Source organism: Macaca fascicularis, chromosome 10, assembly GCF_037993035.2.
Source record: "Macaca fascicularis isolate 582-1 chromosome 10, T2T-MFA8v1.1".
Taxonomy (NCBI): Eukaryota; Metazoa; Chordata; class Mammalia; order Primates; family Cercopithecidae; genus Macaca; species Macaca fascicularis.
Window position 1 is genome coordinate 114,708,209 of NC_088384.1, and position 23,454 is coordinate 114,731,662.

At 40.6% G+C, this 23,454-nt stretch overlaps 1 protein-coding gene and 1 long non-coding RNA gene across 21 annotated transcripts in view; one reads left to right on the forward strand and one right to left on the reverse strand.

Moving 5' to 3' along the window:
• Positions 1–525: 525 nt before the first annotated feature.
• Positions 526–8,373, reverse strand: LOC135965676 (uncharacterized). 2 transcript variants are annotated; one of them, XR_010578746.2, is made up of 3 exons: positions 8,191–8,373; positions 6,293–6,406; positions 526–1,492 (listed from the first exon to the last, which is right to left on the reverse strand). It is a non-coding gene; the product is annotated as an uncharacterized lncRNA (long non-coding RNA). The 2 variants fall into 2 exon arrangements; XR_012419581.1 differs by having other exon boundaries at positions 1,290–1,492; positions 8,271–8,373.
• LOC102141409 (aminopeptidase like 1) overlaps positions 526–23,454 on the forward strand; it is a 62,992-nt gene continuing 40,063 nt past the window's right edge. For 4 of the 19 annotated variants that reach the window (XM_045363192.3, XM_015429999.3, XM_074005611.1 and 1 more), the window contains exons 1-8: positions 526–1,412; positions 8,950–8,961; positions 16,943–17,050; positions 17,444–17,584; positions 18,763–18,925; positions 19,986–20,077; positions 20,632–20,775; positions 22,676–22,756. In XM_045363192.3, the coding sequence (XP_045219127.1) occupies positions 1,281–1,412; positions 8,950–8,961; positions 16,943–17,050; positions 17,444–17,584; positions 18,763–18,925; positions 19,986–20,077; positions 20,632–20,775; positions 22,676–22,756 (873 nt within the window). In that variant the 5' untranslated portion in view covers positions 526–1,280. Of the gene's footprint in view, positions 1,413–8,949; positions 8,962–16,655; positions 16,774–16,942; positions 17,051–17,312; positions 17,585–18,762; positions 18,926–19,929; positions 20,078–20,631; positions 20,776–22,675; positions 22,757–23,454 lie in introns of those variants that run through there. The other 15 variants (XM_045363194.3, XM_005569446.5, XM_045363193.3 and 12 more) reach the window with 12 other exon arrangements.

The following is a 23,454-nucleotide window of genomic DNA, read 5'->3' on the forward strand; positions in this document are numbered from 1 at the left end:
TTTTTTTTTTTTTTTTCCTTTTTTTTCCTCCTGGTTGTTTGTCGGGTACATCTTTTTTCAGAGTGGAAAAAAAAAAAAAAAAAAAAAAAAAAGCGAGCACCAGCGCCTGCAGTAGAGCGTGCTCGGCCTGCAGAGGCAGTCGTCTCCAACTTTTCCTCTCCCGCTCCAACTCCCCGCGCCCAAAACTTCGGCTCTCGGGGAGCCCAAATTTGCCTGCCGCGCAACTTCCACTCTAATGCAGGGACCAAGGGCCCTGGCAGCGGTTTGCAGCCTGGGGGTCACGCTCCCCAGGCTTGGGCCTGCTCGCTGGCCTGCTCCTAGTGCCTAGACCCAGTTGGGGAAGGCGAAACGGGGCGCCCCAGGAGCACCCCGGGAGAGGGCGGAGCACTCTCGTGCCCCGGGGCAGGAGTGCAGGGAGCTCCCGCGCCCGGAACGTTGCAAGCAAGGCTTGCGAGAGTCGCAGGGGGGCACTCGCGAGGGACGGACAGGAAGAGGGCCAGGGGGGACGCCAGAACCCGGGACCACAGCACGGAAACGGCCCGGGGCTGAGCTGCAGTCAGATCCGGGGATGGAGGGAGCCGGAGAAGAGGAGTGAGAAGGCCGGGGAGGCAGGCCCTGCTGTCCTCCTGCAGGCCAGCAGCCTGCTGGCAGTGGAGGACCAGGCCACCCAGGAAAGGAAGGGGTCAGGAGGTCGGGCAGGGCCTCAGCAGGCTCAGACAAGGCCCCAGAAGGGAGCTGCAGGCGCCCTGGAGTCCAGGCCTCAGGCCTGGCTCCGGTTGTCCAAAGAGGGCCTAGGCCAGGCCTCTGGTGGGGAAACTGAGTCACAGCCAGACCTCAGGGCACGGCCTAGACGCTTACGAGCCAAGTTAGGGGTAGAGAGCAAAGACCTTTGGGGGTCTCAGGGAGTAGGGGGCTTCAGGGCCTCCCAGTCCAGAGCTGGATTGGCGAGTTAGACGCTTGTAGATCCAAGGTTGGATTGGGGTGGGGTCTCTGGAACGTTGGATCGCTACGCAAGGATTGGGGGGATTCAAGTGCTTAGAGATCGAAGTCGGTCCTGGGTAGGGGGAGTCAGACAATTGGAAAGCCTAGGTAGTTATTTGGGGAGGGGTCTCTACGCTTTGGCGAAGGGCACAGCTGCGTCTTTTTGGCTTGAGGCCTGAGGCCTTGTCGAGAAGCTTCTGTGAAAGGGTGGGCCGGCCGGGTCAAGAGAAAGAAAGTGAATAAACCAGGAATATAAGTGGGCGGGGGGCCCCTGAGAGGGGGTTCACAAAGGGTGAGACATGGCCACCAGGCGTTTAACCGACGCTTTCTTGTTGTTGCGGAATAATTCCATCCAAAACCGGCAGCTGTTAGCCGAGCAAGTGAGTAGTCACACCACCTCCAGCCCTCTGCATTCACGTAGCATTGCTGCGGTGAGTCTCCCGGCGGCCTCTCCGACACACGGACCGTGTGCACTGCGGCTCTGCCTGTTTGTCTGTCTCTGTCTGTCTCTCTGTTTAATAAAAGAAGATAAGAATAATAAGACTAAGGATAATAAGATCTCTTGGCTAGAATCAGGGGGCATCTGTAACCCTGGATGGGGAAAAAGCGGTGCTGTGAGGCTGCAGCTCCACCTCTGCCTTGTCTTCTCCTCACTTCCGCAGCACCCCCCCCGCGCATCCCCCGCCTTGGCGTCACTGCGCTACAGGCCGCCTGTAATTTACATATGTTTTAACGCTAACATTGGGAAGCATTGGGCCTTTCTGAAGCCTTTTTGTTTCGTTTTGTTTGAAGCTCCCCTCCCCCCAATAGTGAGTCTCAGTTCGGTCCTAATGGCTGGGTCGCGGGACCATGGACCCAAATCCTTGCAAATGAACGACTCCCTCTCCTAAAGAGGAAGCAGTTGTGTTGTTGTTTTGTTTTGTTTTGTTTTTCTGCCCGTTTTAACGGTCCCGCAGCCTTTGTGTGGCCTTGTTCCCTATGAATAATTGTTTCACTGTTCTTCCTGGGGGCTTGGGTTTCTAAGACTCGAGGTGCTAGCCTCTTCACTTTCCATTTCCCAGACGGGAAATTACGCTTTCCTCTCCATTCGAACTTTTTAAAAAAGCCTGAGGAGGTATATGTGAAAATTAACCCTCTAAAATAGCATTTTTTTTTTTTTTTAATTAGCCAGAACCTTTAGTTAGCCTAGCAGTAGTGTTTTTTAAGGGTGGTCCTGGAAAAATTACTGTTTCTGGTTTGTTTTTAATGGGGGCTACTTTTCCCTTTCTGAGCCTCAGTTTACTGCTCTGTTAAATAAGGGGCGAGTCTAGATGATCTATACCAGACAGTGATCGTTAGCTCGGTAATGTCTTCAATTGAAAAGTGAAGTTATGAAATTGGCTGTAGTTCAGGCTACCTGCTGTAGGGAGGCTAGGTTGGAATAGAAGCAGCGTTGGAACAGGCGGGGAATAGACATCCCAGGACCACATTCTTGGGGATTATACTTGATAGGCAATTTTGGAAACCCCGCATTTATTTCACCTCCTAGGGACTGTATTGCCAGTTCATTTTTTTCTTTGTGACTTTATCTAAATGTTTCAGAAAAATTTTGCCATATGTCATGATTATCATGTCTACAAAGACAGTTTCTCCTTTTTGTAAGTCACAAGTGGAGAATGTCTTTGGCCATATAACTGATAGAAAAGTGATTTTAAGCCATATGAGCGGTTTCAGGAATAAAAGCATGTAAACTCAGGTCAAAAAGCCTAGAAACAGGGACAGAGTGTGTGTGAGATTTCAGTTAAGAAGTTGAAGGGTTTTACATTTATAAACTGAAAGGAATGACATTATATTGAAATAAATGTAAAGATGTCTGGTAGCATAGAAACGGGCTAATTCTAGCGCTAATTTTGAAGAAAAAAATAAGCCAAGAAATTGAGTAGCAATTGGATGAATACAATTCCTTAATGGTACTTCAGTAATGTTAAATAAGAACTACATGTTCCTTAAATGACTTGATTTTTGTGCTGCCTCAAAAACAACTGAAACTGATATTAAGATTTCTAAGGTATCAGTTTTAATTGATTGAAAAACATATTGTTTATTTTTCAATTTTTAATCATTAAGGTTCAAAATACCCTGAACCTTTGGGTAACATGAGGGTTTTGTTTTTTTGTTTTTTTTTTCCCCCCATTTAGTCAGACGGTTTAAAAACTTAGTATCTGAGACAGGAAGCTTTTTAAAAGTCCTTCTCTGAATCAAACCACTTTAGAAAATTATTTTCTAAGTTAGGCAATTTAAAAAAAATATTTAAGCTAAGCAAAAGAACTAAAAATGGATAGCTAAAGTATACAGTTTGGAAAAATAGATACGTCAGGATATATACAGATATATTTACCTAACTCACAGTTTTTTGAAAATGATTTCTAAACCCAACTAAAAATATATTTCTAAGTCAGAACATTAAAAAATGTTTTCTAAATGTCATGCCATTGAAAATGTTAATATTTGTATTAGTCTGACCATTTAAAATCTTTCTCAGATCATTGAAAGCAGCCATATCATTTAAAATATCCTTATAGTCAATTCATACTGTTTAAAAAATAGGTTTTGCATTCTAACAAACATAGTTTTCCTGAATTAAAATTTTAAAAGAAAACACAGATTTATATATTTTAGTTGTGTTTCAAAAAATGGCATGTCATAAATTTCTGAAGTATTTAGGGTTGAAGTGTTACGTCTTCACTTTGCTTACAGGTGATCTTACAAAATCTATTTCTGCACACAATACGGCGAAATGCTAACAAGACCACATAGAGGTTATGATGTTTTTCAACTTATCTGGAAGTTGGAAAAGCTTTATAAACGTTTTGAAGCAAAAGCCACGTCTAACACAATTTGTAAAAACTGTATTGAGTAACTCTTAGCAATGCTTTTCACTGCATATCTAGCTCATAAAAAATTTAAAGCCTTGTTTCTGATTTGTAAATTTCAAAGCCATGTAGCAAACCAAACAATACCATATCTGTCAAATTTTGAATATGGACTAGGTATTAGGTGACATTAAAGAATTAATTAAATTAATTATAATACACTACATTTGCTAATTTTACTAGAGATGCCTACTAAAATGTTTAGTGGTGAAATGTCAAGGTGTCTTACCTAAATCCTTAAACCCCTCCAAAAACAGAGGAAGCAAATAAGGCAAATTGTTACTCATTGTTGAGTCTAGTGATGAGTATGTGGGGGACATTTTATGTAATTTTGTAGGCTTTTCTACATGTTTGAAAATTTTTAAATAGAAACTTAAAATAAGTATATTCGTTATAGTAAAGTAGAACAGTTAAAAAGAGACAATTTGTAAATATATATCTAACACTCAGGCAATTTGAAAGGAAGAAACTAAACCTGAGTTTAACTTAATTTAAAAAATAATAACCTGGAATTTTTTAAGTTTCTAATTAGAAGAAAAAGCTGTAGACTTTGATCTTGATGCATTTGATACCAACTAAAAATACACCTAAAATAACAGACTTAAAAAAAAAATTATAACCCTGAATTTTGACATCTTTATTTCAGGAAAAAGCTGCAGAAATTAATTGCAGAGTAGTATATCTCTTACACCTCAAAGCAAAGCACACCTTTAGCCATGTCATGGCTTTAGCCATGTCATTCAAAAGATTTAAACATGCATTTTTTGCATCCTAGTTTGAGGGGAAAAACTAGAATTTGGTTGTTGTAGTGGGGTTATTGTGTGTACCTGTGCGTGCATACAGGGTTTTGCAGCATTCAGGCAAATACGTCAAATAAACAGGAATTTAAGGAGGATAGGCAGTGACCAGATAAACACAAAGCCTTAAGGGCCAGAAGGGACCTAAAGGTCATTTGGCCTAGTGTACCCGTTTGTGATAACCCCTTATGCCTGTCTTGTTTGGCCATGTTCTGTGACTATGATGGAAAATGCCAGCAGCTCCACGATTTTTACCACTAAAAAGTCTTTGCCTGTTAATCCCAACTGTTTGTGTCCTGGGGTCCTGCTTTTAGTTCTGTTCCTTCGGGTCTTCCTTCTGTCTGGTAACCCTGCAGCCTTGTTACCCAGAGTTCTTTCCAGGTTTAGCAGTCCCGGCTTAGAGTGGTTACGTTTCTTTCCTATAAGTGATGTTTAGTTTTTCTGTATCCTTTTTAAAGTTCAGCGCCCAGAACTGAACAAAATTCTACTTTTTTTGTGTAATTAATTGTATTAATGTTAGTAAAACTGATTGTTAAAAACAGACGGGTTTGACTTTATACACTCCTAACAAAATGCAGTTGTATTTCCCATGCATTTTGCTCTGGCCTCAGTTTTGAGTGCCCCATCACGTTCATGCCTCAGGGCAGCATGAAATAAAGGAAAGAGCACTGAGAATTGAATCTGAGAATTGAGGCCTAAATCCTGTTCTGCTGCAGGCTCAGAGTGTGTCCTTAGGCAAGCTTTTAATCTTTTTGGATATCTTTTGCCTCATTTGTAAACTGAGGGGTTTGAGTTAGGTGATTTCCAGCCCTATGGATTCAACAGTATTTTCTCAAGTTCTGTTTTAATACATTGTTTCTCCTGACTTTAGCTTTAATTTGAAAAGGAGGAATTCATAGTCAACAGGTTTGTGGCTGTCAGTCCAAGGTTACTGACAGAAATCCTTAGAAGTAGCCTACCAGTACCGTGCAAAAGTAACTTTCACATTATTATGCCAGCCAAGTGCAGGTTTTAAGGTAGCAACTCATTCAAGCAGCTTGGCCTTAGGAAATTGAAATGGATTTATGAAGCTAAACAATCATTCAAAAAAAATTGTAAAGTCATAAAGAAACGAATGAAAGGTAGATATTGAGATGCTCTTCTGATCTGATGAAATTCTGTATGGATTTGTGTGGTTTCCTTCGATCCCTGGGAATGGATCTAATATAGGGGTTGGAGCTACTTTCTTAGTGTTTACTGCCTAATCTATACTCTGCTTTAAAATAATGCATAATCTATAATGGGAAGCTAGAGTTAATTGGTCTTACATTAGTTTGAAACTTAAGCACATTATTTTTAATAAAATGTGTGCTTTAGGAAAAAAAAGAAATTAAGGATTAACTATGGTTATAAGAAACCTAAGGTTCTTATTCAGGCTTGACTACAATATTAGCTAAGATTTATGGAGAGTTTACTTTGTGCCTGACTCTGGGCTAAGCCCTTTCCATGTGTAAGCTTGGCTGTCTTCACAGTGCTCTATCAAATAAGTACTATTGTTTTTCTCAGATACAGATAAGGAAACAGATTTTAGAGGAGGTAGGAAACTGGCCCAGCATCACCCACCTGATGGTTTGGGGGCTGTGACTGGAACTCTGGCAAACCTGGCTTGAGAGCCCCGTGCTCACCTCCTGGGCCACTCTGGTGTTGACTGCATTTTCAGAACTTGTGTTGCAGATCCTGGAAAATGGAAGGACCTATTGTTTAAAAACAATTTTTTTTTTCTTGCAAGAGGCTAGCATCTTTCTTTATCTCACTTTTACAAACCTTACACAGTCAATTTTAACTTGCAGATTGAAGGTTCTAAGTTTTAGTACAAGCTGAGTCTGTTGGAAAATTAGTTCTCTGTCTTTAGGATCCAAGTATGAAATCATTATATATTTCTCTTTAGATCTACTTGCTTTTCTGCTTTTAAAGATTCCATGGGAGCAGTGAGGCTTACTTTGAGAATAAGGGTACTTTGTTGGATAAAAGTGAAGCAAACTTTTATTTTGGCAGTAACGGAAATAAAGTAAATATCACTATAGTATAGACCTGTGTTTCCAACTCATTTTGCTCAACTTTTCCAGACTTCCTGAGTAAACACAGATGGGTTTCCACTGATTTTTCAGTTTTATGTAGAAAGTTCTTTAGACTATAAATTCCACATGCTACTTGGAGTTTTCAGTATTTGCTTGATTGCATGCCATTGGCAGGTCAAAAACCTAGATTTAGACATAAAGATTTAGAAGGTGATGATGTGTAGTAATGTGTTTTCATTTGGCTTTATTTTGGTCTTTCCTGATGGTAATTCTAAATGTTTTAATTCAGGTCTTGACTAAATTTCCTGGTAATTTGGTGGCAAGCAGAGCTTCGAAAGCCTTCTATTTTTAAGTAGCAGAATGGTGGGGAGGGTCTTTGAAAAGGTGACCTTAATTTAATATTCCTGATGTGGTGGTAGCTGCCTTTACAAGTAATTTCCTGAATTGTTAATAAAATTAGAGAGGCTGGAGGGTGGGGTGGAAAGAGACCTGAACACCTGGGTCTGTCCCCGGTCTGACCATTAACAAGGTCTGTGGCTTCGAGCAATGCATTTATACATTTTGAAGCTTAGTTTTCTTATTTGTAAGAAAAGAGTTATTTCTAGCCCTAGAATCCCATGATTCAGATTTCACCTCTTATCAATTAATAATTGTAGCAATCAGAAGATCAGGGTGTGTGTGCTCGGTTAATAATCCAAGAGCATAGGCACATGTGCAGCCGAGATTTTAACCGAGGTTTGCAGTAGTACATCGTTCACAGATTAAATGCCAGGGAGCCGCTGCAGAATAGGAAGAAGACTGAGATACTCAAGTTAGGGGTTTTGTCTTGCATCATGTTTTATTAATAAAAGATTTTAATGTTCTCTTAATGTTAAGCTTTTAAAAAATAAAAACATTTTTTCTTTGTGAAGTAAAAGGTAATTAAATCAGATTTCCATTTGATACTATCTTTATTAATATCGTCTAGTACTACTATTATGGCAGGGTGTGTATAGAGTTCTCTTTTGCTCTCATAGAAAATTGTAGAAGGAATGAAGAGGATTTGCAGCTTTCCATAATGTCATCTAATTGAATTTTTACATGGAGTAAAGTTTGATTACATTTTTATTGCTATCATTGTTTAATAATATTTTGGCCCTGATACAGCAGCTTCATTTGCACTATTTTTAAATAAGAAAGTTGTTTTTTTATTTTCTAAATTTACTGCTAAACATAAAAAAACACAATTGATTATTGAATTTCACCACAAATTATTTCAGTGATCAATACTGTACAAAAAAAAGAGCTAGTTGTTTAGATTATCTGTCATTAGTAAATGTCTGTCCAGAAGATAGAGTTCCATGTTGATCTAAAAAAGAACCGTTAGTTTTCAATCGAAACTTAACCCTCTGGTGTCATGCTTCTCCCTTCCCACTCCCCTTAAAAGAAAAAATGTATTCTTACCTTTTGTTTTGTCTCGTTTGCTTGCTTTTATAAGAGCTTTATGAATAACTGTACGCTTTCTAGCTAATAATAATACATACCAAGAGATGGTAAGAGTTTTTCTTTTATTTTGCCACCTGTGTCTCTCTCCGGGAAAGAGTGGTTTCTCAGCTCTCTTACTACCAGGGATGAAGCCGTGTCTGCGGGATGTAATTTGCAGAGACCTTGCATGTGTGGTCACTCACATGTTATCTGAATACGGCTACAGACAGTTTCTGTGGGTCGTTCATTTTTTAATTTTGTTGCATTTGCATGTCTGATTTACATGTTAAAATATATACATTTATTTAACATGATAAAATTACATTTTAGCTCTGCTCTCATTTTATTTTCCTAAGGGAAATTAGAATGTGGTATTGTATGTGATATTTGGTGTTTATGAAACAGATTAACAGCATATTTTAGTGAAACCAAAGCAAGTGTGTTTTATCTGTTTCCAGTGTATTTTAATATTTACAATCATGTTTTGCTTGTTTCCTAGCTCATTTTCAAAACAACCGCAGTAAATAAAAATAAAAGCATATATTAATGTAGCTTATTTTAAAAAAAGAAGAATCAAAAGGAGATTTTAAAATACCTTGCTTAGTGGATCTTTATATTTAGTTAGCTTAAAATCTCAGTGTTTTCTCAACTGACCATGCCTTGTCTGTCTGTCCCATGCTGCTTTCTTTTTGCTTTCCCTAACTGGATGGGACTGATGGGAACAACATGTCTCTTCAGGAGCTGGACGAGGTATCGTGTTTTGAATATTTTTATATGTTGGGTAATTTGAGATTATAAAATACCTGCTTTTCCTGAAGTCTTTGCTCATATATAAAATGCTAACAGCTTATAAATATTTAGCATTTGTTTTGATTATTTTCTAATTTTTTTTAACAGTTTAATATGTAGAATTTAATATATTTTCACACCATGTGAACTGATGATTTGAAAAAGGCTTTGGGAAGATTGTTTACTACTCTTGGGAAAGTGTCTCAACTTAGGAAGCAGTAAAAAGGTTGAACACTTTCTTCAAGGAAGCCAGAATGTTTCGGGAATTAATGTCTGTAGCTTCCTGATTTCTGAGAGGTGAGTGGTGCACTTGCTCAGGTAGACAGTATAGAAGACCAGCGTGTCTGTGAAGGCCCTAAGAGAGAGGGACTGTAGCCATGGCAACTGTGGGAGGGTCTTCCTTGTCACTCCTGTCTGGAATGACTTGACACCCAGTGGATGCACCTGAAGCTGTTGTCACCTGGGCCCAGTTCTGCATCTCCTAGCTGGGGGTGCCTTTGGCCTTTTTATTAGCTAGTAGCATCTTGCCCAGAAGGTGGAGAGAGTATATATTCAAAGCACTTTATTTTAGTAGCCCTAGTAAAAGGGTTGAGAAAAAATAAGATGAAAACTGTTGTTAATGTTTGTGTCTATTGTCTGTTTCAGCATTGAAGGGGTAAGAATATTTTTCCTGAGTATAGAGTGATGGAGAAGTGAGGGTTGTTCTTGTTTGTTTTCATTTAGAAGTATGAACAGTAAAGTAGGATTAGGATCACTGTCCTTAAAACCAGTAGGGTCCTAACTATTAGATTCAGATCTACCTATATATTCTAAAAACCTTAACTAGTTGATAATGACAACAGACTGAGCACAGCCTAAATAGCTGTCGTTGGGAGCTGGTTAAATCCATCGTGTAGCATCTCTGACCCTCTGTACCAGGCAAATAGTGAGGCCCATCCATGAGAGCTGCAGTGGAATGAGCCCCAGACACATGGCACAGTGGAAAGACCCAGATGCAGAGTAGCGTGGATAATGTGATTCCTGCTCCTTTTTGTTTTGTTTTGTTTTGTTTTTTCAGGAAAAAATAACTCATATTTATGCTTGTGTGTGCTTAAAAAATTCCTGAAAAGATATACAAGAAACTGTTAACAGTGGATACACCCCAAGAAACATCTGAGATAGAAGAAAAACTTCCTTTCTATTACAAACTCTTTTCTTAGGGTGCATATATATTTTTAAACCATGTGCATGTATACTTTGCCACTAAAAACAATTAGTTAAAAAAAAAACCAACCCACTTTACTGGTAGCTGACTGAGCCAGGTGTCATGGTCATGGCTGCGTGGGGGTTTCCTTTCCCATTCAGGAACCTCACCGCCAGCTCCCCGCTTGGGCACTGGGCACTGGGCACTGGAGAGGGCCCAGCTCACACACATGAAGGTAGGGATCTCTGGAGCACAGTGGACGTGGGTGGCTTTGCTGATCAATCTTTAAAAATGTTAAGGCTTGGGGGCTTGGAGAGCAGGCATTCTGAGTTAAAATAGGTGTTGCTATTGGCTGAACAGTTTGAAGCTATGGAGCTTCTGACCTCAAAAGGAAGTGTATAGGGTGTGGGGGAGGGTAACAAATTATAGAACCACTTAGGTTGAAGAACCATTTGAATAATGTTCCAAGGAGGGGCACATAAATGGTCATAATTACTTCGGGGTCTGCTGTCTGAACCGATTTCCAGTCTTTCCTACTTCCTTTTTCAGGCAGCAAGTTCCAGAAACTGGCTACTCACTGCATGAACTTGGCAGGCCCTTTTGCTTTTCTTATGCTTCACCTCTAAGGGCTTAAAAGGGAGTCTTCATGCTCTGTGATCAGAGGCCCTGCGTAGAGAGCACTATCTCCTCCATGCGCACCCCAGTGCTATTAGAAATGCAGGTTGCTGCCTCATCGTGGGTGCCCACAGCCACCTCATTTCCTTGTGCGTTTCACTTGCCCCTTTTGCTCTTTTGTCCAGCACCATTATCTTTTTCATGAAGTGTGGCTTCCACAATTGTCTGTGACGTACATTTTATTTACCTCGTTCATTTATTCCACTCGTTTCTTGTCGGCTCACTCAGCTGGCTGTGATTGTGCGTTCAGGACTCTGAAGTGCCAGGTACTGGCCTAGGAGCTGGGGGTGTGGTTGGGGACAGTGTCCAGAGGCTTCTTTGAAGCTGAAGCAAGGCCTCACATTGGCGTCTCTGGAAATAGTAAACGCCCAGCTCCGGAGTGGATTAGATAGTAGCCACCCCTTTATAGGTGAGGCCTGAACAAATGTCCCTGAGTGCATATCACCCGCATCTCCCAGGGTGAAGGCATCGACGGCCCCACTTCAGGGGCTTCCTGCGGTCTCTCCATGTTTGATTGTCATTCTCCTCCTCTAGCCTGAGTCCCCTGGAGATGTCACTTTTCCTTCTCAGAAAACACTAAGTAAGGTGTTCCTGAGGAGGAAGCCGAGCCCACCATTGGTTCTCTTACCCAGGGAAGTGTCTGGCCCTCTCCTTTGTTCTCTATCTTTAATCTACTTCCCGTCTTATGACAAAGAAATCTCCCAAGTTTGGGAGTTTTTAAATTCAAGGTAAGAATTATTTTAAAAGTCACAAGATACAAATATCGAGCCCCCAAACCACACTGCCTGGAGGATGGGTGATTGGTGCACATCTGAGAGTGCCTGGGCCGGGCCCCAGTGTCCATGTTGGTGAAATAGGGAGTGGCGCCCCTCTGAAGGATTGCTGTTGGGACTGGCGTGGGCCAGGTCAGTAGCAGTGCTCAGTACAGTGCTCACAGAAGGCAGAGAGGAACGGATTGCTCCCTTCCTCGTTCTCCCCCTCAGAGTATGTATGTTAGTTGAGAAAAAAGGAAAATCAGTGCAACTGACAACAGTATCAGGATGATGTGATTCTCAAGTGTTTTTATCTCTATATTTTTTGTATCATTTTGTTTATTTTTGTTTATTTTTTTGAGACAGAGTCTCACTCTGTCACCCAGGCTAGAGTGCAGTGGCGCAATCTCGGCTCACTGCAACCTCTGCCTCCCCGTTTCAAGCAATTCTCCTGCCTGAGCCTCCTGAGTAGCTGGGACTACAGGTGCGTGCCACCATGCCTGGCTATTTTCGGTTTTTTTGGGGTTTTTTTTTTTGTATTTTTTAGTAGAGACGGAGTTTTGCCATGTTGCCCAGGCTGGTCTCGAACTCCTGAGCTCAAGTCATCCACCCGCCTTCGCCTCCCAAGTGCTAGGATTACAGGTGTGAGCCACTGCACCATCCTATACCATTTTAAAAGTGTTTATTTTGACCGTTTGTTAATTTCATAATCAGAAAAGGTAAGCATTATTTTAAAATTATCACAGGTTTAGAAAAATGTAGTGCTGACATCACTTTTTTCTTTTATCTACATGCTTATTCCCTTCTCCAACAACTCAGATTTCTTAAGCCTAATTGTCTATTAGCAAAGTGGTCTGACTTCATCATACAGGCTCCCAGAGTTTCATGTGGAAGCATGAGTTGCCAGTCTGTTGATTTTCAGTGTCCCTTCTGGACTTGTTAAGTGTTCATTGCCATAGACAGTCCAGAATTATCAGTATTGTTCTCATTACCAATGCGTTATGGCTAAGCTTAGTTGATTTTTTTAGATGGGGAAGAGGTGTATCTGACTTTTCCAGTCTCCGCAGAGGCTTTGCTATTTCTGTAATCTTAGGCTACACTAAATGAGCCTTCAGGGAAAGGCGGGGTTTTAAGAGTAGGAGGGCTGTAGATCTGAAACAGCAAGATTTATAAGAGAGAGTGTGTATGTTCCTTCCATAGGTGGACAACTTGTCCATACTGGCTGGTACTCTTTAAAGGGACAAATGTCAACATCTAAAGTGGATCAAAGGCAAAAGATACCTTTGGTGAGACTAGCAGGAAAGCCATTGGGTGTGCTGTTTTGAACATCTGTTGGATTTTTTCTGCATTTCTCTCAGGAAGGATGGCTCTAGGTTAGGGTAGCAGACCCCAGTAGTTCTTGGAGAGAGGAACTACATATCAAAGAGACAAGAGTTCTTAATTCTCTTAAGTACAATTTTTATTTAAAAAATATGGAAAGATTTTTTTACTTCAGAAGCACAAATTAATTAATTAATTTTTTGAGATGGAGTCTCTGTTACCCAGGCTGGAGTGCACTGCCGCGCTCTCAGCTCACTGCAACCTCTGCCTTCCGGGTTCAAGTGATTCTCCTGCCTCAGCTTCCTGAGTAGCTGGGATTACAGGTGCATGCCACCACGCCTGGCTAATTTTTGCATTTTCGATAGAGACGGGGTTTCACCATGCTGGCCAGGCTGGTCTCAAACTCCCGACCTCAGGTGATCTGCCTGCCTCTGCCTCCCAAAGTGCTGGGATTACCGGCGTGAGCCACCACGCCTGGCCACACACATTTATTTTTAAAAAAGCTTTAGTAACCAACATCATATATTTAGAGGGGCCACCATGTTGAAATTCAGCAGGGGTAAGTGAAGAGAATTAGAAATCTGGCCATTTTTTAAGATCTGTATGAAATAGGATGACAACTTGAAAATTGATATATGTGCTAGATCTTCAACAAATAAGAAGACATGTTTTTAAATGGGAAGTGAGGTTTCTGAAATTAAAAGGGTGTTTATTTTGCACATAAAAATTTTTTATGTCCATATTTGTTCCCATTTCAAATAGTTGATGTTTATCTTCAACAATTGTTTTCCCTTCCCAAAACATACTGTCTTGTTTTTTAATAGTACATACTGTGATACACATTACAAATCCATACTGATAAAAGAAATGACACACTTCTTCTCAGTAGGGCGGTGTTTCTTTATCATAATGAACTATAGCTATAGACTGTGTCATAAAAGAGACAAATTATTCGCTATTTAAAGTTTTCACTCCCTAAGAATCAGTTGTTCTATCTTACTGGCAAAACCCTGATAGAGTGTATGGGAAAGCTATACCAGCTGAGCGGGCTGGCATCCGTGCTCTTCGTGTAGGGATCTCTTAATTAGCAAGCTTCCTTAGGACCCTTAACAAAGATTGTGTTCTCTCCACTTTTGATTTACATCTAATTTGGGGGGAACACATGCATAAAATCAAGTACTACTTCAAAGAGTTGTATTCACTTCAACTGACTTTTCATAATGTGGTTTATAATTTGTTGTTTTGGATAAAATGATGCTAATCCCAATGCAGGTAAATTTAGATAGATACCATCTCTCTGTCTTCTTTAGTGTAATACGTATTTGTAAACAGTAAAAACAGTACAAAGTAAGATCATGAGTTTAAAAATTATAAAATCCCTGTAAATAATTACTGTATTGAAATGTGTAATAATAAAATATAGTAGATTCGATAATAAACTGGTGTGGTAGAAATTCTAGGACTCATGAAGAGGTACTTTAGCAATTTTAGATTTTACTTTGTATAAACAGCTGGAGTTCAAGTTCTGTTCCAGTCCAGCAGTACCTATAGACAGCACCTGATGTATGGCTGGCAGGTGCTGGGAGCTGGGCCTGTGGTTTGTCCCCCTGCTTTTTAGTCAGTGTGTCTCCCACAGAGTTGTGTACCTCTTGGTGACTTTGGAGCAGGAGTTGTTGAGGAATAAACAAGTCTTCCTCTGATTGCTTGACACTGGCCTCCTCTGTGCCTGCGCTGTAGAGGGTGAGGTCTGCATCTCTCTGTCCACGGATGGTCAGGAAGAGAGGGTGATCTTTACTGACACTTAACGTCACTCACTGGGGGCCTATCCTATAGTCCCTGGTGTAGTAGGTGGGAAATGAATCAAACTACTATATTTTCTTGTTTTAATCTGATGGCTTGTCTTGATTCATTTTCTTAGCAAATTGCAGTTATAGTTCATGGGCCTGTGGAGTGATTGGCACCTTTGAGGGTGGAAGGGGTTTTTGGAGTCAGCCGACCCAGGTTTCAGTCTGTCACATAATAGCCCTGTGACCTTGGGCAAGCGACTTTTCTGAGTTTCAATTTCCATATTTATAGGTTAGAATAATAGTTTGTAGCTCACCTAGTTTTTGTGAGGATTAAAATAATGTCAAGAATGTAAAATTCCTATTGGTGAACGCTTAAAACCAAACAGAACGTGGTGGTGGTAGAGAATTACCACTTCACGGCCTGGGAGCCCGAAACAGTGCGGGTTTGGATGACACACCATTTGTTTAAGAAATGACACTGGCCCTGCAGCATCCCTGCTGTGCTGGAGCACCGGTGGGCTTAATCACGGCTCCTGGATGCACTGGGATTAGTGAATGGGGCCTGGTCCATCCAGCATGGTCATTGCCCAAGATGCGCTCCCTGAGTGGACACATGCCCCAGAGCACACAGAAAGCCTGAAGCAGATGCTGGCAGAACCACCCCGGGGTGTGCAGGGAGGTTGATGGTGAAGATACCAATTTGCTTTTAAGAATTTTACTGTGAACTCTTTAGGATTTAGGGCCTATTACTTGAAGTGTTCTTTTAATCTTAAGTTTTTCTTTATATGACATTTTTTCCCCTTCATCTGTGGATTTTAAAATTTTGTCTTGTTCCTTTATTATTAGAAAAGGAAATAAGTATTTAATGAATGAAAAAATAAATTTAGATAAATGCAAGGAAGAGGGAAGAAAAGCAGTATGAATTTTTCACCCAACTCTACAGTGTGATTTAGAAAATTTCCAAAGTATTATCTATAAAGGACTTTTATAGATTATTTTCCATTATACTTTGATCATCATTTGGATCTTTTGAAATTGGCATTTAAAAATTCTGAGCTCTGGAGGGCACCTCAAGAGCTTTTCAACCGATTCACTGCCTGCAGGCAAGAAAACAGCTTAACCATGCCAAACCCATGATTTCCCTCCCCGTTTTTTTTTTTTGTTTTGTTTTGTTTTTAAAGACAGTTTTGCTCTTGTTGCCCAGGCTGGAGTGCGATGGTACAATGGTACAATCATGGCTCACTGCAACCTTCCCCTCCTGGGTTCAAGTGATTCTCCTGCTCGGCCTCCCGAGTAGCTGGGATTACAGGTGTAAGCCACTATGCCTAGTTAATTTTTGTATTTTTAGTAGAGAATGGTTTTCACCATTTTGGCCAGGCTACTCTTAAACTGCTGACCTCAGGTGATCGCCTTGGCCTCCCAAAGTGCTGGGATTACAGGCGTGAGCCACCACACCCACCTGATTTCCCTCCCATTCTTAAAAGCTTTCTACAGCAGTGTCTTATATAGTTAAAATAAACAAGAACCATCGATATCGTTTCAAAATAAGGGGAAATGTTGCCTGTGGACATTTAACTGAAGAAAAGAAATGACAGTGTAAGATTGCATTGAGATCTTAAGGACTGCTTTTGCCAAATGGTAGATAATTTGCTAGCAGTTTTAGGCAGTTGTTTCACACATCTTAACACGTGGTTAATGACTGTGTGACTGAGATAACTGGATCAGCCCTCTTTCCAAAATAAGCTAAGCGTATTTAAGTAAACCTTGCTACTATTGAGCATTTTGTAGTTGTTTCATTTACCACCTAGTTTTTTTTTTTTTTCCACTTGTAACTGATCACACGAATCATTGCGGTTCTTGCGGTTCTATCACAGTACTAGTACTAAGAGGTATTTATTTTAAGGATCTATTGTTGACTTTTTCATTACATTTCTATAGCCAGATCAAGTCAAATTCACGTTCTCAAGTATATCCAAGGAAATTAAGAGCTGGTGCATGAAAAGATAGGAGAACAATCCAAATCCTAGCAGTTATCAAAAGCAAGTTTATAATACAGGCAAGTGCATTCACTCCTTTCTATATATTTTCAAGGAGCGACATTTAAGAGAGAGTAAACATTCACTCCTTTCTGTATCTTTTCAGGGAGCAACATTTAAGAGAGTAAGAGTATTTGTATCTAAATTAGATTGGAATAATTTTTTTCCTGTCCCTTTACTTTCCTGTAGCTTGCTGATGACCGTATGGCACTTGTGTCAGGCATCAGCTTAGATCCAGAAGCAGCAATTGGTGTGACAAAACGGTCACCTCCTAAATGGGTGGATGGAGTGGATGAAGTAAGTTGCATGTTAGTTTCATACCATCTTGTTTTTTTAAGTAATTATGACAATGTATTTTAAGATATCTGTCATATAAACGAATTTGGCCGCACTTGAATGTATATTTCTAGAAATACTTCAGGTTAAGTTGTCTTTGTGTGTGTTAATGATTTTAGCTTTAGTTTTAACACTGGTAGTAACTACCTGAATTATAGGAATAAATTGAAAACCATGCAACAAGGAAGAATGCTATGTGATTTTCTGGTAATTTGAATTAAAGCTGCTCACACATGAGCAAGCCAACAAGTTTGCTGAAGACCACATTCTGTATGCTGAGTGTAGCTGATTGTCTCGGAGGCAGACCAATAGCTTGCCTGGCATCAGTGGAGTTCTGTGACTTCATTTGCTTAGATTCAGTATGATGTTGGCCGGATTAAGCAGAAGATGAAAGAATTGGCCAGCCTTCATGACAAGCATTTAAACAGACCCACCCTGGATGACAGCAGTGAAGAGGAACATGCCATTGAGATAACTACCCAAGAGATCACTCAGGTGAGGAGTGCAAGTGAGTCCTGGGGAAACCAGTGAGCCTTCTCATGGCAATCTCAGAAACTAGAGTGTTACTCAGAGTCAGTCTCCTGGAGTTCATTTCCCAACCCGAAGTTCTCAAAGGGACCTCAGTAGGCCCAGAAGTCCTCCAACTGTCAGCGTAGGTACCTGTGAGGCCTTGGAGGTGTGGGGACTGTTTTTCAATTGTTGGCAGATACTACTGTGGACTGATAAAGTAATAAAGTAAATATGAAATTTCAAACATTATCGAGTTCAATCTTTTGATTTTAAAATGTATAACTAATATCATATACTAGTGGTAAGAAATTTTAATGCTAAAATATAGTCCTCATAATTGAAAAAACAACTTAGTATCCTAGAAAAAATTTTTATAAAATACTAAATTTGATTAATTTTAAAATAATAGGACTAGTGTTTAAACTTCATTGTTTACATTTTTTACTTAAGTCTCCTGGGTGCTAATTATCAGAGGAATATGGTGCTTTGAGAAAAGCCCTGGGGTTTTGGAATGTTTGAAACCTGACTCTTATCAGTTTAACAGTTACATGATTCTCATTTAATCCCTCTGACTCTAGTGTTCTCATCTGTAAAATGGGACTAATAATAATAGTATCATCCTCATAGGATGCTTGTTAGGGATTAAATGAGAGGAATGCAATAATAATATGATATATGATAATACAAGTTGAACATTCCTAATCTGAAAATCTGAAATCCAAAATGCTCCAAAATTTGAAACTTTTTTTTGAGTGCCAATATGACACTCAAAGGAAATGTTCATTGGAGCATTTTGGATTTCGAATTTTCAGATTGGGGTATTCAACTAGTAGGTATTCTGCAAATATTCCAAAATCTCCCAAAATTTGAAATCCTAAACATTGTCGATCCCAAGCATTTCGGATGAGGGATACTCAGCCTGTCTAACGTGATACGTGAGCAGCTGGGCACACAGCAGGCCTTACACGGCAGGAGCTGAAATCTAGTGAAATCTTTCTGTGTGTATAAATTAAGCCACAGATTCCTTTTATCTGTTCACCTTTCTCTAAACCAGCCTGAGTGAACAGAGCTTCTCACTTCTCTCTCTGGCTTGTGATGATGGCAGTGTTAGCAGAGGGGCTTCTCTCCCAGGCTTGCCCTGAGCCTCGGGCTTGTTCTCTTAGCTCTTCCACAGGTGCCAGCGTGCCGTGCAGGCCCTGCCGAGCCGGGCCCGGGCCTGCTCCGAGCAGGAGGGGCGGCTGCTTGGGAACGTGGTGGCCTCGCTGGCGCAGGCCCTGCAGGAACTCTCCACCAGCTTCCGGCACGCACAGTCAGGCTACCTCAAACGTGAGTGCTGCCCGGGCCTAGTGAAGGGATTTTGAGTAAGAAAAGCACTTTATGTTTTCTTTTTTGCGACTAATTTTTCATTTAGTCCAATACCTTTCATTGTTACCTTTTGAACACGTTCACACCTTATGCGATAAAGGGAAGCCTCCTCCTCATGTGAAACCCTGGCTTGGAATGAAGGCACAGCGTGGGGTACCAACCAAGGCTGGGGGAGGGCACCAAGATAGTTCAGCATCTCAGCAAACAAAATTTGTTTTGTGTCAAGCTGCAAGAATTTGAAAATCAAGCACATTTTAAAAACCTGTTGTTTTCTAGATGTTGGGGTTTGGGAGAGCTGCTCTTCAATAGGTAAAAAGCAGTTGTTATTACTGAAAGCCACGTATTTGCATAACAACCAAAGTGTTGGAGAGCGCCTGAGAAACCCTCCCCAGGGTTCTTGAAACACTTCCTCTGCTGGCACCATGGGTTTCACCCAACAGACCTTTCCTTCCCAAATAGTGCAAAGCCAGATTTCAGCTCTCTTCTTATTCTCATCACCCTGTAAACTGGGTTTTTAAAAAATTGCCATTGTAATCAATAAAGTCCCCACATACTCCAAAAAAAACTTCAGTTCACCCTCCCTCTGACAACTGGCACATTTGTATTTTAATTTTATTACTTCCAAAATTTGATTAGGGCCATATGGAATTCTTATTAGAGATGCTTCTAGAGAGAAATACTGATTTTTTTTTTTAATGTTTTGTAACAGCAGTTAGATTAAATATTTCTGTTTCACTTAGAAATTCTCAGATGGTTGTGTCATTTTTGTCTTGGCATCAAGTGAATTGTGCACATTTACACTGTGACTTTGTCTTGAATAATCCCAAATGCCTGCATATTGTTGTATGTTTGTAATTCTTTACTCTCCCTCCACCCCCATTGGAGTTAGGCTTCTTTAAAGCGGCTAAGAATATCTCAATTTTGACTGTCGGAGTTTACTCTAGAATTCCCCCTTTTAATGGTAGAACAATACCCAGGATGGTCTACATATTCAAGTAAGGTGAATTCCTATCTGTGATAGGCATGAAGAATCGAGAGGAAAGATCCCAGCATTTTTTCGACACATCAGTACCACTAGTGGATGATGGAGACGATCATACTCTTTACCATCGGGTATGTGAGTGGCTGCAAAGCTGATTACTGTGTCTGTGCACCCCATTCTGCTGCTCTCTCCTCCTTGACCTCGAACTTCTGCACAGTGTCAATGGATTGGTACAGTTGACTTGTATATTCATCAAGTTGTTTTTGTAGCAGGTGGAAGAACAGCCATACTGTTTCTTCCTTTCCAAAGGCCACAGAGAGACCTTGTAATCTGCTTTCCAGAGCCTTTGGGAAAGTGGTCAACACCCTGCCTTCTTAGGAAGGGCCCAGAGAAGTAGAGGGCTATCCCAGGGGTTTTGTTTATCTGCCCTTGCAGAGTTGCAGACGTGGGCTTCTGTCTTCCCTGCTATGGCCTCAGAGCTTTAGATCCTGCTGGCTTAGGGAGTTTGAATCTTTCCTGTTAGGGAAAAATAAGTGCTTGCTTATTATTTATGTGCTTTGTAGAAATATTTTCAGAATTCATTTTCTTTAAATTATTGTCTTTAAATTATATCTAAACAAGTACACCATAGCTTTCCTGAGAGGGGAAAACAATCTATCCAACAAATTGTGCACTATTTTGCTAGGGTTTTACAGATGACCAGTTAGTTCTGGTGGAGCAGAACACACTGATGGTGGAAGAGCGGGAACGAGAGATTCGCCAGATTGTACAATCCATTTCTGACCTGAATGAAATATTCAGGGACTTAGGAGCGATGATTGTAGAACAGGTATGTGAGCTGGCCTTCCTCGTGAATAGGTTTTCCTGCCATACTATCTGTTCCTTCTTTTTCCTGTACTCCTTTCAGGGAAAAAAATTGGAGCCAATTCCCCCAACATGTGTGTGTGCACCTGTCATTTTATATGTGTGTGTGTGTGTACACACACACATACATATGTTTATGAATATATACATAGCATCCCTAATCAGAAAATATGAAGTTCAGAATGCTCCAGAATTTGAAACTTTTTGAGTGTTGATATGATGCCACAAGTGGAAAATTCCTACACAAGACCTCATGTGACAGGTTGCAGTCAAAACTTTGTTTTATGCACAAAACTAGTAAAAATATTGTAGCCGAGTGCGGTGGCTCACGCCTGTAATCCCAGCACTTTGGGAGGCTGGGGCAGGTGGATCACCTGAGGTCAGCAGTTCGAGACCAGCCCGGTCAGCATGGTGAAACCCTGTCTCTGCTAAAAATACAAAAAAATTAGCTGGGCATGGTGGCAGGTGCCTGTAATCCCAGCTACTCAGGAGGCTGAGGCAGGACAATTGCTTGAACCTGGGAGGTGGAGGTTGCAGTGAGCCGAGATTGCACCATTGCACTCCAGCCTGGGCAATAAGAGTGAAACTGTCTCAAAAAATATATATATATAGTATAAAATTACTTTCAAGCCATGTATATAAGGCATATGAAATATTAATGAATTTTGTGTTTAGACTTGGGTCCCATCCAGAATATCTCATTATGTGATGCAAATATTCCAAAATCTAAAAAAAATCCCCAATCCAAAATACTTCTGGTCTCAAGCGTTTCAGATAAGGGACACTCAGCCTGAAGATGTGTGTATTTACAAAATTATATACATAGGCTACTGTCATTCCCTATAAGAATATTAATAAATCTTTTTTTGATAAAAAATAAATAGAAGTTCTAATATTCTCTTCCCATGCCTCGAGGGTACTCATGTGAGCACCCTACTGTAGAGACCGTGTTGACTCTGACCAAGCTCAGCAATGATTGTGATAATATAGAAGATTTCCCTTCTAATTTTGGCAGGTTATTGTGTAATGGCGATTGGAACCACTAGCTTTCAAGTAGAATTAAATTGTTGTTCACTGTTAAAATCTGATTAGGGCATTTTATTATCTTGCCAGCAGGGATTTGGGTCCTGATCCCCCTGAAACCAACTGCAGAATGGAGTGTTCAGGCTCTGGAAGATCCAGTTACATTAATTACTCCAGCGGTTCCCAGTGAACTGCTCTCTCTTCTTATCCAACATGTTTCCAATAAAAGCTCTGTTCTTCCTCATAGCCCAGTGTCTACTTCTTCCAATTTGTATTAAGAGATTAAACAATTAAACATCTTCCCCTTGAGTCCGAATTTTTAATTTTAGGTGGTAGACTGGAGTTTACCATTTTCTGCTCTGACCCATAGAGATGTGTATCCACGTTTACAGACATGATAGTCAATTTGCAGGTCTACTCATAACAGGGTCGAGCTTACCTGGTGGTCTCTGCTTACTTGAATCCAAGTATGTAGACAGCAAAGGGGCACAGAGCTTCTGTGCTGGTCAGAGCCTCTGTCCACTGAACCATATATTGTTTAAGGCCCCAGTAAGTCTGAATATGGCATATTCTACGGTAACTGAAACTAATAAGGAAACCTCAATCTGTCAGTACTTCTTTCTCGTGAGCTAGACGTGATGGCAGTAACCAGCAGTCTGCCATCAGGCTCCTGACACCGCTTGCGGGTGAACTCCAGAGCCCTCCGTGTGTACGTGCAGCATACAGGGAAAGAAAATATCATCTTATGGATGCTGATGTCTGTAATTTGCATATCTCATTTTTGATGTTCAATTTTCACAGTTGCCATTGTTGATTGTCTGTAACTGTTATTTATTACCTAGGGTACGGTCCTTGATAGAATTGACTATAACGTTGAACAGTCCTGTATCAAAACCGAAGATGGCTTGAAACAGCTTCACAAGGTAATAACATGTCTTTCAAAAGTTGGGAATTTTAGGAACTATTTTCAAATAATCAAGAATTGGTAAGAAGGTTCTCTTCCACCATAACGATCTTCAGCGTTCTTGTCTGTGTTGTCCACTCTCAATACAGTAGTGTAAAAAGGGATTCGTCATTTCATTTAAAGCCAGTTGTGGGGTCTGTTGCCGTTTTATTGTAGTTAATGATTCCAGGTGTATCTCACACTTAAATCAAAAATTGCCAAGAACCCCTTTTTGTGACAGTAAATTCTAAAGGAATTGGAGTTCTTCCTTTTAGAAAATATTTCATTCTTTTTTGATGCTTCTCGTTTTAGGAAATCAGTTGGGCATTTGCTAAAATATGTGTTGAAAATCTGTGTGCTTGTTGCCACTGACTTGGGCCTCTCTTGTTGTGACACATTTCTGATGAATTGCTCGTGGAGAATCATTCTGGAGAAGATAAAAATCTAATTTTCTCTTTAATTATCACAGCATATCTGTATATTACCTTGAGAAAAGAGAAGTTTGTTGAAGTGAGAGTAGAGTAGTAATCTTTTATTCTGTGCTAATAAGGCAGCTGTTCCAGGGATGTTTTTGTGTTTTTTTTTTTTTTTTTTTTTTTTTTGAGAAGGAGTCTCGCTCTGTCGCCCAGGCTGGAGTGCAGTGGTGCGATCTTGGCTCACTGCAAGCTCCGCCTCCCG